This window comes from Dermacentor albipictus, unplaced genomic scaffold, assembly GCF_038994185.2.
Source record: "Dermacentor albipictus isolate Rhodes 1998 colony unplaced genomic scaffold, USDA_Dalb.pri_finalv2 scaffold_13, whole genome shotgun sequence".
NCBI classification, from domain to species: Eukaryota; Metazoa; Arthropoda; class Arachnida; order Ixodida; family Ixodidae; genus Dermacentor; species Dermacentor albipictus.
The window spans coordinates 13356628-13373068 of record NW_027225567.1 but is presented as its reverse complement, the minus strand read 5'-3'; the positions used below and the strand labels follow the sequence as shown (position 1 = coordinate 13373068).

General features: G+C 44.3%; 1 protein-coding gene across 1 annotated transcript in view; it reads left to right on the top strand.

The window, feature by feature from the left end:
• The first annotated feature begins 1145 nt into the window (after window positions 1-1145).
• LOC139051636 (angiomotin-like) overlaps window positions 1146-16441 on the top strand; it is a 67510-nt gene continuing 52214 nt past the window's right edge. The window contains exons 1-2 of the mRNA XM_070528582.1: window positions 1146-1928; window positions 7618-7779. Coding sequence (XP_070384683.1) covers window positions 1152-1928; window positions 7618-7779 — 939 coding nt within the window. The 5' untranslated portion in view covers window positions 1146-1151. The remainder of the gene's footprint in view (window positions 1929-7617; window positions 7780-16441) is intronic.

Here is a 16441-nt window from a genome sequence, read left to right as displayed (position 1 = left end):
TAAATCCCCACCTGTGCCTCTGTTTTCTATGTTACTGCTGCAGGATTATGCACTTGTACAGTAAACTGTTTTCTACATTCACGCTGTGGGATTGGCCGCATGGACAGTAACCTTTCCATTGCACTGAAGTACAGTATATAGCCAACGGATTTTGTTGACTCCGAAAATTCGGGCTTGATGGATATTCTGTAGTTCATAAATGCAACTTCAGGGTTCCCATAGAGCTAATACATCTTCATGGCGGATGTATTGGACGAATTTAGGCCCCAAATTTTTATTTTCCAGACTGACTCATTCTGAGCCCCGCTACCCAATTTTGAAGGCCGTCATACTGGATTTTTAGCTGGCTTGGCTAGGATGGCTTCCAGTGACCCGCTATATTGCCTCCAAGATTCGGAGGCTCACGCGATATATAGTTTGCTATCAATAGAAAGCACGCGCCATCTTCTGGTCTCAGAGGCCATGCCCGCTCTTTCTTAGCTAACAAAGCGCTCCGGAGGATGGCTCTTTTTCTTTCTTTCTTTCTCTGGTCAGCACTATCATAATCAGTTAATGCACGATGAGCCTTCTCTCTCTCTCTCTTTTTAAGGTTTTGTTGCTATTTTGTGCATGGTGTGTCCACAGAACGCCTATAATGTCCACAGAGCAGGTATGTCTCGGAGACATTGTCGCATTTTTATGCATGTTTGTGCAGCTTCACATTTGTGTGATCAGTGCCACCTCTAGTGCTTTCACAAGAGCCAAGTGATGCAATGTAACGTGGCTCGTTTCTTTGATCTTCATGGCGATCTCCGCCAACAGAGGTCACAAACGCGGTGACGCTCTTGTCTTCTGTATGCGGAGACGTCACTCTTGTGCAAATCTAAGCCGATCTGATTGCCTCCAAGCGTACTATTAGAGATTTTTTAAAGCCACTCTAAGTCTAATAAAGTTTATTGTTTTGGGATAAACAAGTATTTCTGACTATTCAATTTTTCGGATTCTTTTTCGGTCCCCGTGAGGTCTGGAAAATCGGACGGCAGCATGGCCACCATATGAATAGTTTCTAAGTCTCTCTACACGTTGTGCATGGTTATGTTTCTTCTGGATATTGTTGCCTATTGGGCTTTGTTGGTGAAAGTTGCATTTCTGGATTTCAGAACCAGCAAGGCATGAACTTTACCACCAAGCGGCACAAGACTCGTCCTGTAGTCACTATGTCACAAGCCACCTCATTTCCAGTCACAACCGCTGCAGCTGTGACATCTTCAACTGCCATGCCTTTGGTTGGCAGTTACCACAGGTTGACTGCTACCACAACTTCGGTTTACATGCCTCTGCCGGGCATGCATACTGGGCCTGCACTTTCAACATCTGTGCCCCCTCCTGGCATGTTCCTGGCTGGCATGCCTGCTGTTAGCATAGCTTCAGCCAGCACATTGCCATGTCATACACCTCCTACCAGCATAGCTCCAGTTTCCGTGCCACATCGCGGAATGCCTCTGGCTCGTACACCTTCCGATGGCATGGCTCCACCATCTGCGGGCATGTCTCCACTTCCCGCTGACATGGCTCCCCAACCTTCTGCTGGTATGGTTCCACCTCGCAAGCCTGTTGCCACTGTGCATCCTGCCACAATAACACCCAATGCCATGACACCTGCAGCCACTTCGATGGCCCCCACAGCAATGGCTTCTGCTGCCATGCCTCCTGCAACTGCACTTCGTGGTGGCATGGAATCACATGGCATGCATCCAGCTACATTGCCTCCAGACAATCTGAGACAAGCTGGGACGGCTCCACCAGCTCTGCCACCAGCTCTGCCATCAGTTACGGTACCTCCAGCTGTCCTTCCTGAAGGCGACACTTTTTGCGTACGCATCTCAGTGGTGTGCAACCCATCGGACTTCTATGGCTGGATAGAGGAAAAAGCAAACACTACAACCAAGGTCAGAAGCTCACTTTCTTTTACTGCATGACACTATGCATGACATTATGGGCATGTGATGCTGTAGCAATAAAAGGGCATGTTCAGCCTTACTATAAAAATATTTTTCTGGTTCCAAATTTGTAGTGTAGGGCTTCGCTAGTCTTGGTTGCACTTCTTAAGGCCAAGGTATCCAATATTGACAGCAAAACAATGCCATTGACTGTGGACCTACTGCACATCATGGCTTAGTTGGGATGCGGTGGTGCCACCGAATAAGGATGCCTGACGTCTGTTATGTAGGTTTCCTCTAGGCCATTCTAGTGCATCTGCTAAGCAAGAACTTGATTTGCAAATAAATTTTATAATTATACAGTGCGGCTGATTATGATGTGCACACTTGATTAACAACCTCCTAGTCACTTTAGTGTGCAAAAGAAATTCGGGTTGGTAGAAAACATGTATGTTGAAGCGAACTAAAAAGAGCCCTAAAGCGTCTTCTGAAAGATGAGAAATGGGTGATGTCTTTCAAGAAATCGAATAGTGATGGACTTTTTTAAATAGACATAATACGAACATAGAAATTAGGAGTTAAATATATTCATCCACCCCTTTCAACTCATCTGTTCTCAGCGGTGGGGGTGCCATTAACAATGCCCAGCCTATCACACTCCGTTTCTTTTTTTATTTTTGCGGCAAGCTGATGGCAACTTCTTGAGGTGGGCCTCTGACAGAGTTCCCCAAGGGCGACAAGGGACTAGTGACAAGAAACTTGACATAGGCTAACAGCTATCCTTTTCTCGTTTGTCAAGTATCTTTGGCAGATCCAGTAGAGTATGTATGTGCGTGAGCTTCTGCTTGCAAGTAATTTGTGGTCAAAAATGATTGCTCAATTACTAATGCTTATGGGCTGCCACCACCTGACTTGAGCTGGCAACCAGCCAGCAGTTTAAAAAATGGTGAGGAGGAGCCCTCTGTTCGCAAAGAAAGGAAGGTGTTCTTACCTGCCATTTGTTTGCAGCTTCAGCCTTTTCTCATGGACTGTGTCACTCTCCAAGCTGAAGGGGTGGTTTAAGGCGCCTAAGTACGAGGCCAAGTTAAAACAAAATATTTTAGTAGAAGAGGAAGAATACAAATCATAGTCTACCTTATAGAACACATATTTATACTTCACAATTGTTTCGGGGTGTGAAAAATAATTTTTTTATTTGTAGAATTGTTAACAAATTCATCTCTCATGCCAGCACTTATAACATTAATGGTCACAGGTGAGGCTTTGATCTGTGTATTAAACCAAAATGAAAGAGGCCAGAAGGTTCTTGAGAACTTAATGATGAAATAATTTTAGGAAATGCGCTCTTACTATAGGATTGCTTTGCTATAATGGGGAACTACATCTGAAGTAGTTGTACAAGTTTATTTGTAGTGGTCCATGGCACACCCAAATATGTGTGAAGTAAGTGTGGAACGTTTCCCTAAAAATCCTAAATGGAAAATGAGTTATGCTTGTTGGTGTACAAAATTTTAGGTTTACTATTGATTTCTGAACCAAACTAGGTTACTGCTGAATTGACGGCCGCTGAGTGCCATAGGAACAAAGTAGTCACAAATAGGTTCGTAGTTATGTGGAATTGAAATTTGTACTGTCCATGGAAGAAGAGTACACATTGGCACATTTCGACAAGAGACGCACAGCGGATTTCAGCAACAAACGCAGCCGGGAACCATCAGCCCAGGCAGTGGAGAAGCATGACACAGCACAACCACCGACCGCAGCAACTCGCACTTCAGATGCCATAAAGGTCTTGCACGACGACAGGTGCATCTCAGAAAGGTAGTTGGCATTCAGTTACAAACTGGACCCATAACTCAGTTGCGTGAGATCAAGTGCCCTTAGCAGAGAAGGTCCAGGTACAAAAACAGGGAAAAGGCTAATGTGAGTTGCTTGAAAACAGGAGAAATAGTAAAAAAAAACAATTTGCTTATCAAAGGAATGATGCATTTGATGGCATATATTTGTTGCAGGGGGGATATTTAGGCAGCATTCATTCAGTACATCTGATGGATGATAAATTTACATTCCTCGTCCTTGGCTGAAGTTTCTATGCCCCCTCCTCTGTCCCCCTCCCCTTAAAGGTGTTTTTTTCGGACGATTTCTGTCAGGCCACTTCCACATGCTGCTGTTGCTAGCACCTACACTAACTGTCATTATTGTAATGATGCATGCCCCTTTATTAAGCGATATATATATATATATGTATATATATATATATATGTGTGTGTGTGTGTGTGTGTGTGTGTGTGTGTGTATATATATATATATATATATATATATATAGATAAAATTTTAAACTTTTTTTCACAATTCTCGCTGGTAGCCCATGCACAATAACATTCCTGGAGTTTGGCTCTGGAAATATACTCAGTTACAAGTGGGTGTCTTTCCTGTCTACGTCTCCTTTTTCCACAAATTTTTTTGCGCTCCCCTTTGCAAAAATCGTAGCAAACCAACTAGCCCAACAGCTTACTATTCCTAGAAATAACTTTGTCAAGAATGTAAGACAAGGTATGAGCAACATTAGCTATAAAATGATGTGACAATATAACCTGCATATACCGCATGTCATATAGTAAGACGTGGCATATACGTATACCTAAATATATGTGGAAATTTTTGCTCACACGCAACTCCACCGACACAGAATTTTCTACAACACGAAGCCGTTAATGGTTAAAACTGTTTCTGCAATAAAAATGATTCAGTAAGTTCGAGTGTTGATGCATAAGTTAAGGGAGCATGTATGCTGCCATCTGTGGCCTGAAGCAAACCAATTCAAGGCAAATGCAAGTGTGTGTCGTCAACAGTGATACGGCTCAAAAGATGCCAATTTCTTAGCAACGAAATGGTCGTGCCATTGATTAACATGCAGTGTGTTTCACCGTGTTTTGCCATGGCAGTGATAGATGGCACCAGATCGCATCACTGTTTTGTTGCAGTGACATCGCAAGCTGCCTGTGTGGGATCATAAGCTAGGCCTTCATTCCTTGATATTGAAAAAAGTCTCAAGAACACCGCTGAGATAATGCCTGAAGTTTGCTACCAAGTCGAGATAAAGCACAGTGAATGTCTACAGCACCATTCACTTCCTGCACTTTTTGTGACGAGGGCAAACAGCTTGGAAACGCCTGCGTGCTCGACCTAAATTGGGCAGGCTTGAGAAGGTCAGGTTCCGCATATCAGGCGATGACGTAAATTCCTTGTCTTATGTGCAAAGTAAGTCTGTGAGAGATCTCAAGAAAAAGCTGTTTTGCAGTAAAATGATTTGAAACTCCTGCAGTGCAAACAAAAACATTCATCAAAGCTAAGATCCCTTATATACATAGCTCATCTTCTCATGACTCATGGCTTTGTCTATGCGGCACCTTGTCTTTCTTCTGCTAGCTTTAGTTGCAGCATCTGTGCTTTCACGGGAGGCCTTCACAATGAGTGACCTGTAATTTGTGAGACAAGTTTTGACTGCATAAGGGCCAGGTTCTATCCTAACTTGTTTCAGCTCATCAAGTGTGCCTCGTAGAGGCACCGTGCCATATTGAGCAAACTTGAGTCGGAAGGCTCATGTAGGTTTCTTTGGTTGCTGTTTGTCAAATTGTACCATTTAAAGCATTTATTTAGGGGAAGGCAACATTTGGCAGAATGCCAAAATCTGCTATTGTTTCCACCCATTGGAGACAGGGTTCTCCACATGGTAGTCACATTAGTAATGGTTGCATCATCATTATTAAGTACAATGTGGTAAATAGGATTGCATGTTTGCACCATTTGCACTTGATTTGAACTTTTAGCTAATGGTCAGTGTGCGGCTTGTGACCATGGCACTGGACTGATTGATGTGTGCATCAAGGGTTTGTGATACCATGTGACCACTGCCTCAGATTTTCTTGATACGTAGAGGAGACCTTGTCAACACAACCTACGTCGGAAAGCCGTGCTGCATTCGGCATGCATTTTGAATTCGTCATATTAAAAGATGGCACATGATTCGTGGTTTGTTGTACATCCAAGCACTTGAGGCCTCCTAGCATGGTTGAAGATTTGGCAGTCATTTAAGAATCATTCACCATACAGGTCACTTCACTGTAAAAATTGCACACCAGACTGCTCCTAAGGTCTATGCATGTTCCGTAAAAAAACACTTATGTAGCATAAATTCAAGAGATACTTGGTGCAAGATAAGCCACTCAGAGGTAACTGCGTAGAATCAAGCTACATGGCATGCTATTGCTGTCAAAGTGCAGTTCATCAAAGTGTTTAGGTATTAAGCCCACCCGAATTCCTTTGTGGGTGGTAAAGTGCTACCATAGCTATTGTGGAGTTCGGACCCACCTGCACAGTCTTTGTTGTGGTATCAACTAATACTCCCTATACGAACCACAGCTTGCAACGGCAGCTATTGAGAACATTTACAGTGCCAGTATAGTGTGTGTGTTGTAAAGCAACAGATCACCCGTCATGAATGCCAAATTCCTTCATTGTACAGGAAAATTCATTGTAGAAGCATCATAACACATACGAAAGACAGAAATTCAGCCACGGTATAATAAATGCTTCATTATGCAAGTTATTTCTTTGTACAGGGATTTGTACAGGGATTTGTTTTAGAAGTGTTCAACTAATACTGCTTGCTGTCACCACATATATTCCCATTGTAGTCAGTGATACTATTGCGTAATATCGCATCATGTGGCATTCTCTGTGCCACCACTTGAGCTCCTTCGAGTTAGTATGCAATGCTGCAGTTTTTAAAAGATAGCTATTTCATGAGATCAACTTAAATGTGGATGACTACAATACAAAGGATAACTTCAGATATTGAGGGAGGCACTATGCCATCTTGAGTAAAGCTACATGCTAAAATTCAGATGATGACTAAATTCAAGAAAATATGGCAGTCTGCACAAAAGTCAATAGATATGCGTATTCGAGTGAAGTTTGTATACAAGAGCATAGATTGTTCAGTGCGATTAAAAATAAGTTGTTTTAAAATTTGCGGTTTATATTATTACGATATCATAAAGCGATGCTCAAGAGACGAGCCGCCGCGAGAACGATGATGAAGTTGGTCGGGACCCTTGGCGCTAGCGAGTGTCAGCCTGGCTGCATGGCTCCAGTGTAAATAGCCTGTAAATAGCTTCTTTCGTCTGTGTCTTTCCACACGTAACAATATTAACCTTGGAATAGTGCATAACGTTACGTGTGAACTACAACCACAGTAACATGCTTGCTAAGGTGAGTATAGTAAGTGTCAGTATTTATTCATTGTGTTCAGTACCTGCCATTCACGTTTGACTTTATTCAGCCCTTACACGATTTTAATTATGGCTTGCAGTTGCCAAAATGTTTCTATCCTGCCTAGCCTAATTCTCTGAATATTTGCACAATTATTATTTATTTTAAACATATGCACCATGCTAATTTGAAATGCAAAGTAATCTTGTTTTCCTCCTGCTTCATTATAACTTATTGTGCTATTGTGAAATTTGTTTGTTATAAGTGAAATAGTTTGCTCAGGTAAAACTTTATCAGCGTATACTTGTCACTGGTAAGCTAGTCTTGGTGGGATCTATTCACACTTTGTTTGAGCCAAGTATGCATGAAAAATCGGGTAGCCTCTCTGGGGATAAAAAATTTTGTTTTTGCCCTTGAAATGCAGGTGCTAGAAGAGCTTCAGCAAGAGCTGAACAAATGCAGTGCCCAGAGTGAGGCACCAAAGGAAGAAATGGTGAACAAGGGCTCCTTCTGGATATGCCACTTTAAGGGTGACAAAAACTGGTATCGAGCTCAGGTGCTCAATGTTAATCCAGGACTCACTTCCGTGAGTATGGCTAATGTGCATGGCTTGATGTACAACAAAACCTCGTTAAACCATACCCATGTAAACTGTAGTTTCGTTTTAAAAGTAGTAAAGTCAAATCCCTGACTAAGCTGCCATTGAACATAATGCATTTTGTATCCGCACAAACCATACCAGATTATTGGGTATGTATCGGTTAACACATAGTGTTTGCACTTTTCGTAGTGCAATCACGGCAGTAGGTCGGCCAGGCAGAAGAACAAGCCTCAGAGATCAGAACTGCCTCCAAGCACAAATGCAGAGGGCGCTTGGAAGGGTGAGGCCCCATTAACGTCAACATCATTTCAGTGTGGAGCCAGAGATTGTCGTGGCTGGCTAGTGATGGCCTGTGCTGTGGCTAGAGAGTACTACACAGTGGTCGAGTGGGCCAAATGGCGTTCTCCCGCTGAGGCGCCACGTGTGGAGAAATTGTGCGAGGGCGCTGCGAGTGAACTGGATTGTGGCGAAGATGTGCTTTGCGTCAGAGTCAATGTAATTTCGCTGCGGACACTAAGACCGATTGTGCGCATATACTCTTCTAAAGGTGCTTTGATTTCATCTGCAAATTTATATAGCCATTTTTTGGTACGTACACATATTTGAGGCATGGATTATACAACATAACATCTTCAATTTTGTTGTCATCGACAAATGCGTCGTCTGCCAGCGAGTGCACGTTCGTTCCATGGACGCTAGCAGACGCCTAGTTTTTCTCGCAGAAAGTTTGTGCAGTAAAATTTTTTATGGTTTTACTTGCTTTGGTGCACCCACAACTCTTGTCAGCTGGTACCAGCTGTAGCTTTAGCCAGGTGAACTGCCATTTTTAAGATTTTCTAAAAGTAAGACGTAATTTTGCCACAGAAGCCACCTATCTGCATTATGAAGCTATGCAAGAAAATTTTATTGCCAACGTGTCATTTTACAAGCGCTTATTGTTGGTAATATTGATCAGGGACAATGATCAGAGAAAACAATATTATAGTTAAATAAACCAGGTTTACTAACTTCGCGGCGCAAAGAGGTGCACTTCTACGTAAATCTAAGGCTACATAGAATATAACCACGACATATACCGTTTTTCCTCGATTCTAATGCACCCTTGATTGTAACGCGTACCCGTTTTCCATGTCCAAAAAGAAGACGAGTACAATACTGCGGACCTCGTGCTTTCATATGGAAATATTTTTCTCTCATTTGTAAAAAACAGATTTATTCCCAATACACTACAGTTGCGATGAATAAAAACACAAATGGAAGCGGCGTACCTTGCCTCCAAGATTTTCACTGCTGCGGTACGAGTCGCATGGGCAATAGATATCACTCGTCACTATCAGACAACTCCTTATCGCTATCATCAGACCAAAGCATTTCATTCTCGGTGCCGTCCAGGGCATACGAAATCCCACACTTTTTAAAGGCCTTGTTAGCCATGGAAGACAGGATCATGCACCATGCATCTTTCACCCATCCAGAAAAGTCCTGCAGCGAGGCATGCTTCATTTTATTGGCGGGCATGAATTCGTAGCAGCCACTGACAAGCTATTTGGTGTAGAGCGCCCGAATTCTATCTGTCGCTAGCTTGTTCAAACAAACATCGAGCAGCTAGAGCTGAAATGTCATGCCGTTGGGTATCACGACAAGGTCAATGTTGCATGCAGCCAGCTTGTCCTTGATGCGCTGGTCAAGGTGGCACCTGAAGGCATCAAGCACAAGCATCCAACACAGACCCAAACTGCCGCCGGGTCTCTTCCGCCAAACGTCATCAATCCAGTCAGCGACCAAGTCCATGGTCATCCAACCTTTTTCATTTGCGCACACAATCACGCCACTCGGAAACAAGATTCATTTTAGGAGCGTCTTCCGTCTGAAGATAAAATACGGGGGCAGCTTGTGCCCATCTGCAGTGAAACAAAGCATTGCGATTACTAGTTTTTTCGTAGCCAAAAGACAAAATGTGCGCTTGCTTTGCCCCCTTCTTTTCAACGATTGTGGCACGCATGTCAAAGTAAAGCGGCGTCTGATTGGCATTTTCAATCTGTCTGAAGTGGTAGCCATTTCAATGGCTCAACTTCAAAACGCACCACTGAAAACTGTACAATTTCTCTTCATATCCTTCGGGCAATTTTTGTCATATCCCTGTCCACCTTCGAAAAGAACTGCCTTTTCTTTTCATAAAATTTGATAGCCAGCACCTGCTCACTTTGAAGTCACTCCGCATTAGCCCTCTTTGTAGGGATAACTGCATCGCCTGTACTTTAAGCAGATCAGTCGTCACAGGCCGCTGTGCCGTTCACTAATCTTGCACGTATTCTGCGAGCAGCTCTTCTATTTCAGCGAAGCAGCCCTGCATCAGTCCACTGAAACCCTTCCTTGCTGCTTTGCTGGCGAAAATATTCTCCTTCTGTTTGCGCTAGTCCCACATGCAAGTTTCGGAAACTTCGAATGCCCGTGATGTGGCCCAATTTCTGTCCGTCTCCGTGCACATGATAACTTGCTGATTGATAACATGCTGATTGAATAAATGCAGAAAACGGGAAGGCAGGCGGTAGACTAGGTTACACCAGCGCCTGGTTACACGTACAACATGGAAGTATGCTAGAAGCGCGTACGAGGCGGCCATTTTTCTAATGCCGATGGCGATATGATAACGCAGATTTAGGGTCGTACTCAATTCTAACATGCATGCAATTTTTGGACCCATTTTATCGGAACAAAGGTGCATGTGACATTCAAGTAAATGTGGTATGTAAGAGAAAAAGATATCAAATATTTTAAGTGCACTGATTGAAAAATTGAAAACTCCTGACTTGAATAAGTTTGTCTTAGAAATTGTGTGAATCTTTTATAACCTGCACCAGCCCCTGGTGAACCAGTTGACTTCCCATGAAAAGTTATCGCGGCAATTGTTGAACGTTACTATGAACAAAAGCGTTAGTGAAAAGATATTTCTCATGTACTCAGACTGAATTGGGGATGCCGGGAATCCTTTACCAATGTAATCTCCATGGCTTGTCTGGCAATCTTCAATGTGCCAGCAGACAAAATGAAGTAAAACATATAGTCTAATTCAATGGTGTTTGCTATTCAGATCATATTCGACTTCAGAATTCACTGTTAAAATTATCGAATAGCCATTTTCATTTGAATTTAATGCATAACAGGACTTTTCAGACGTGAGGGAAGTACTGGAAGTCTCGGAGGTGAGGGGCTGATGCAAGTGAGGACTCTTATTCCGAATGTTTCGGCAGCTGGAGAGTTGTGGCTGTTGGGCAGAGGTGCACCAGTTCCTGAGAGTATTAAAGTGCAGGTGCTAACCGGTTCTACTGAACAAGCTCCTAGCTGTCATTCAATATAAACGCCCCGTTTTGGTGCGGCCTGTAAATCTGCTAACTTGATTCGGGCAAGAAAAACATTTATTTTTTATTTTTTACAGTGTTACCACTTCTGCAACCGATTAGAACTGGATACCCAATGTGGTACCACACTTCTTCAATGAACACAACACATATACCACTATCTCTACGTGTATGTGAGGCATGTCATTTGTTTAATTGCTTCATTATTGTCCTTATGATAGTGCACCAGATAATTGAAAGCAGCCGTTTATATTAAGGAAGGTGCTTAGTTGAGGGGACATACACTTGAGAATGGCATATCAGGGTGTCTACCAACCGGGAAAACCGGGAATTCTCAGGGAATTTGAACAGTCTGGAAAAACTCAGGGAAAACTCACGGAATTTGTGCTTCCATCAGGGAAAATTACTGTAACTTTATTGAAAGGGAACGAAAGTCGTGTTAATGCTGGCTCCAGTAACAGAGGAATCGCAACGAATCGTCATTGACGCCGTGTCATCGGCACGATGTATTGCCAGAGTAGTTAACGACCGATTTTCTAGACGCCCGATTTTTCGGACATGCCCGATAATTTGCACGGTTTTGCGGCACCACCACGTACTCCATATAGTCAATGTATACTGCCCTGACTGCAGGTCTGAAATGGCATTAATCAAAGCCACCACCGCCGCTATTTTGATTATCTCGCCGCCTCGAACCGGCACTCTCGCAGGCAGATCCGCTGGCAGCCGTAACCACCACCGCGGCAACGTTAGGCCTAGCTGCTTCTATGTTCGCTATTAAGCTTCTTGCCGTGCGGTGCCGTGTTTTTCATTGAAAGAATTCGCCGCTATCACCAATGCCTTCGACTCCGCCTTTGTAATCCTCGCGATTGGCTTTGAAACTCGCAGAGCACAGCGCGTTGCGTAATGCCAGTCTCCGAAAGTTAGCTTCGCCTCAGTGCACTTGTGTTAGGCGGTGAAGCTTAACAAGCGTGGGAAGGGGGCAATTGTCATCAGAACTTCAGTTTGGCCTAGTTGGTATTTACTACAAATCATATTGACCGCAAAAAAGACGGGGACATAGGAAGAAACACGTAAACAGCATAGGCGGTAACTTTCAACTGGTTTATTCATAGCAGCCAGTGGGCATATATAGGCAAAAGGAACATGCGCAGATCGCGGCAAACAAGAATGCACATCAGCTTAGCGTGGCAACCAATTATCAAAAAAATCTCTTTGGTTGCCACGCTAAGCTGATGTGCATTCTTTGCCGCGATCTGCGCATGTTCCTTTTGCCTATATATGCCCACTGGCTGCTATGAATAAAACAGTTGAAAGTTACCGCCTGTGCTGTTTACTTGTTTCTTCCTATGTCCCCGTCTTTTTTGCGGTCAATATGATTTGCGGCAATTGTCATGGGACATAGTATGTATTCCTTAATTACACATGCGTGCACCCCGTCTCCTGTCACAGTACAAGCCCTGATATGCCTAATAAGCGTACTGGCAGGCCTTCAGAGCTTTTTCAGACTTGCCTGTGGTAATTTTAGCCCTTAAAGGCAGTTAAAGACATGCATTAATTTTTTTCAGACTGCCCGTTTTTTTTTCGTTTTTTTTGCGGCCCCTCGGAAATCCGAAAAATCAAATGTTGACTGTACAACTGACCAAGAGGATGCTTCAGATGATCCATGTGGTGAAAGCGCGTAGAAGGAGGATGAGAACAGAAAGGACCGACGCACTGAGGAATTAACGGGAAAGGAATTGCCGGCGCCTTTTTGAAGGAGCTTGAGCTAAAATAACTAAGTGTTGGCTGACGCTGAGACACAGGTGACCCTCATCCAAACCAAAATAAATTGTTTAAGCAGTGAAACCCAACACTGAGATGTTGTGTACGGGCTGAGAGTATGTCAGGACAGTTGAGGTTGACTTTCCAGCTGCTGAGAGAGAACCTTAATAATTAGTTGTGACAAAGTTCAGGACCTCATACAGATGAGCTTGCTATCAGTTGATGGAAATAGCTGATATTAAAAAAATATTTACTTATGTATGCATCTCCTTTTCATTCGTATTTGAAAATGTTCGACTCAATTTGGAATGGGCTTTACCATTTCTTTCTCTGTGCATTTTACACCTTCCTTCTGTTTTCTTTTTAAATAAAATAGATATTACTCCTTACTATTCAAACTGGATTAAGTCTTTTTTTTTGTTTCAGTGTGCTTACTAGAGAGTGACAGCATTGGGCAACGTGGTGTCGGCCTGTCTTGACATAAAACAAAGTTCTGGCTCATTCAGGGAATTTCGCAAAGGTGCTCAGGGAAAACCTGGAAAACTCAGGGAATTTGGAAATGTCAACTTGGTAGACACCCTGCATATACATTTAGGTATGAAATATGAGATAAGCGTAACACATTTTTCTCAGAAATCACTCAGGATTGATTTCTTTCGTTTACACCCCTAGAAGAAAAGCAAAGGACAGAACTACCTCCTTTTTTTTTTCTGGCATGTTACATCTGGTGATGTGATTATGAGGCACCCTATTCAGTTCTCACCACCTGGGGTTCTTTAACATGCACCTACAAAGAAATACACTAATGTTTTTCTATTTCATTCTCATCGAATTCCGCGATTTGGTGTGAACAAGTGCGCTCGAGTTTAGCAGCATAACGCCATATCCACTATGTAGCCACTAATTTTTTTTCTTTCCTTTTTTAATCATGGACTGGACGAAAAATTCCACACGGCCTACGGGTCAAACATTCGCATATGTAATGGCTACCTAAAACTGTTTTCGACGCCCGAGGTCCAACTGCAATCAAAGAACCCATACCAATTACACCACATTCCTTTACACGAGGAAGATGGAAACATGAATGGAGTGTTGCACTGTTTTTGTTTTTCCGTAAGAATACTTCCCGTAACTCTGAGCGCAGGGTACCGGATAGGGCAGACATGTATAATTTTTTTTTCTGAATTCTGAACGCATATACCAGTGCGCAAAGTTGTATGAATGACCCTTCGAAGAAGTATCGCCAGCAGTTTCCAACAGCGTGACCTTGATGTGGCCCAATCCACTTCGATCGCAGCCCCGCCACACTATTTTTCATTGTTGCTCGCCTCACTGCAAAGCATGCGCTGCCCCAGCCACTCGTCCCACTCAACTGTATTTTAGTACACTCTAGTTGTGGCATCATGCAAGCTAGGACTCGCGTCATGCCGAAGCTCGAACAAAACCCGGGTGCTCAGCATAACAGAAAAATTGGACATCATTCGTGCTATCAAACGTGTCACGAAGTCGGCACTGGCACGTGAGAAGGATCTACCATTGACTATGCTGTGTGGCATTAGGAATGCGAAGAAGAAAATGCTCGGCAGTACTGCTGGGATGGCGAAAAGATGTTGGCTACGATGTTCAACGTTTCGAGGTTCGACTTTTGGCCATCATTGCCTCTATTATTACCGAAGTGTCACCTAACGACAGTGATGAGGACAACACGGAAAGTGATAGCATGGGCAAATAGTGGGAGAAGCTGTGCATTACGCCAGCCTCATACGGGTGTTTGCTGAGAATGGGGCTGACGGAAAAGCTGGCTTGCGGCTTAAGGGAGTTTGAGGCCGCTGTCGTCACTGCTAGGCTGCCATGGTATCAAACGAAAATAACAGATTATTGTCACATGAAATGAATAAATACTGCATGTTTTTGTGCTTTCTTCGCACTATCTCCAAGTATCATTTTTGGCAGTTAAACGGGTAATCCCAGGCTATTTCGGTTAAGCAATACTACCGTTTAGTACATACTGACACAACTATATTTGGCAGAACCATAATTCAGCAGGTATGCGCCAGTGAGGATGACGCTGAAGTAGCGCGGGTTTTTAGGTGAAGCGGGGGAAAAACGAAGAAGACGTTGTTGTTCCCTTGTACGACTGATAAAGTGCGTTGCTTGGCGGTGCTGCTACGCATACTCGTCGATCCCACGTCGTTACACTGGTGGAGGTGCGGGGTATTCTTCATGCTTGGCACCCCTTCGCGGAGCCGACGATCGAGCCCGGAATCACCATTGTGCATCGAAACTCCGGTCCACCGCTTCAGTCGTCGCCTGCTAGGCTTAGTGCCCGAGTCCAGTCCCCTACAAGAAACTTCGAGAAATCGTTTGCCTGCTACAAATAATATGGCCACCGCAGCTCCATCGCAAGTAACACTACAGAATCCTATGGTCCCGGAGAGCTTTCATGGTGATGCCTTTGAAGACGTCCAAGATTGGCTAGACCAGTTCGAGCGCGTCGCCCAGTACAACCATAAGACCAGCTCGGTGGACAAACTCTCGAGTGTCTGTATTTCTATTTGAAGGACAATGCTCGTACGTGGTACGTAAACCGGGAGAGGAGCTTTGCCACGTGGGACGACTTCCGCGCACAGCTGCTGGATACCTTTTCAAGCATTGACAGGAGGGAAAACGCGCAGCGACTCCTTGAAATCCGCGTTCAAAAGCCCAATGAGAGTGTTGCTATGTTCTCGGAAGACATGGCCCGTCTTTTCCGTAGGGCAGACCCAGACATGCCAGAGGAAAGAAAGCTGCGATATCTCCTGCGAGGAGTGAAGGAGCAACTGTTTGCCGGCCTTGTGAGAAATCCACCGACAACAGTGGCACAGTTCACAAAAGAGGCTACAGCCATTGAACGGGCCCTGCATCAACGATACCGCCAGCTTGACATGGGCAACTCGATGGCGAACACTTCCGTACTGGCTGCGAGTAACGACCTGTCTCTCCGTGAAGTTGTCCGAGAAGTGGTGCGAGAAGAGCTTCGGCAGCTCGGCTTTGTGGTTGCGCCTACGGAACCGACGCCAGCGTTATCTTTTGTTACTGATGTAGTCCGGGAGGAAGTCCGGCAAGCTTTCTCAGCGCCAGACTGTGGCAACGTTCCGCGGCGCCTCACTTATGCGGAAGCTGTTCGCCGTCCACTCAACGCAACTTCAACGCCGTTGACTCCCATAACTACAACACCACCTACGCCACAAATAGAGCCGACATCGTCACCCTCGTCTGCTCTACCGACCCCGCCGATCATGCCAGCACAAACAACGCCGTATTTTCGACATGCGCACGCCACTCCTTGGCTCCATGGAGAGCCGAACTACCAGCGTCGGAAAAACGATTTGTGGCGCACCGTCGACCGTTGACCAGTGTGCTACCATTGTGGTGAAGCTGGACACGTCTATAGAGTTTGCCGCAAATGGAACAACTATCGCACCGCTCAACACCCAAGCTTTCCTGCCAACTATGCTTATTCTCCGTACGACGGTCGACGCGCT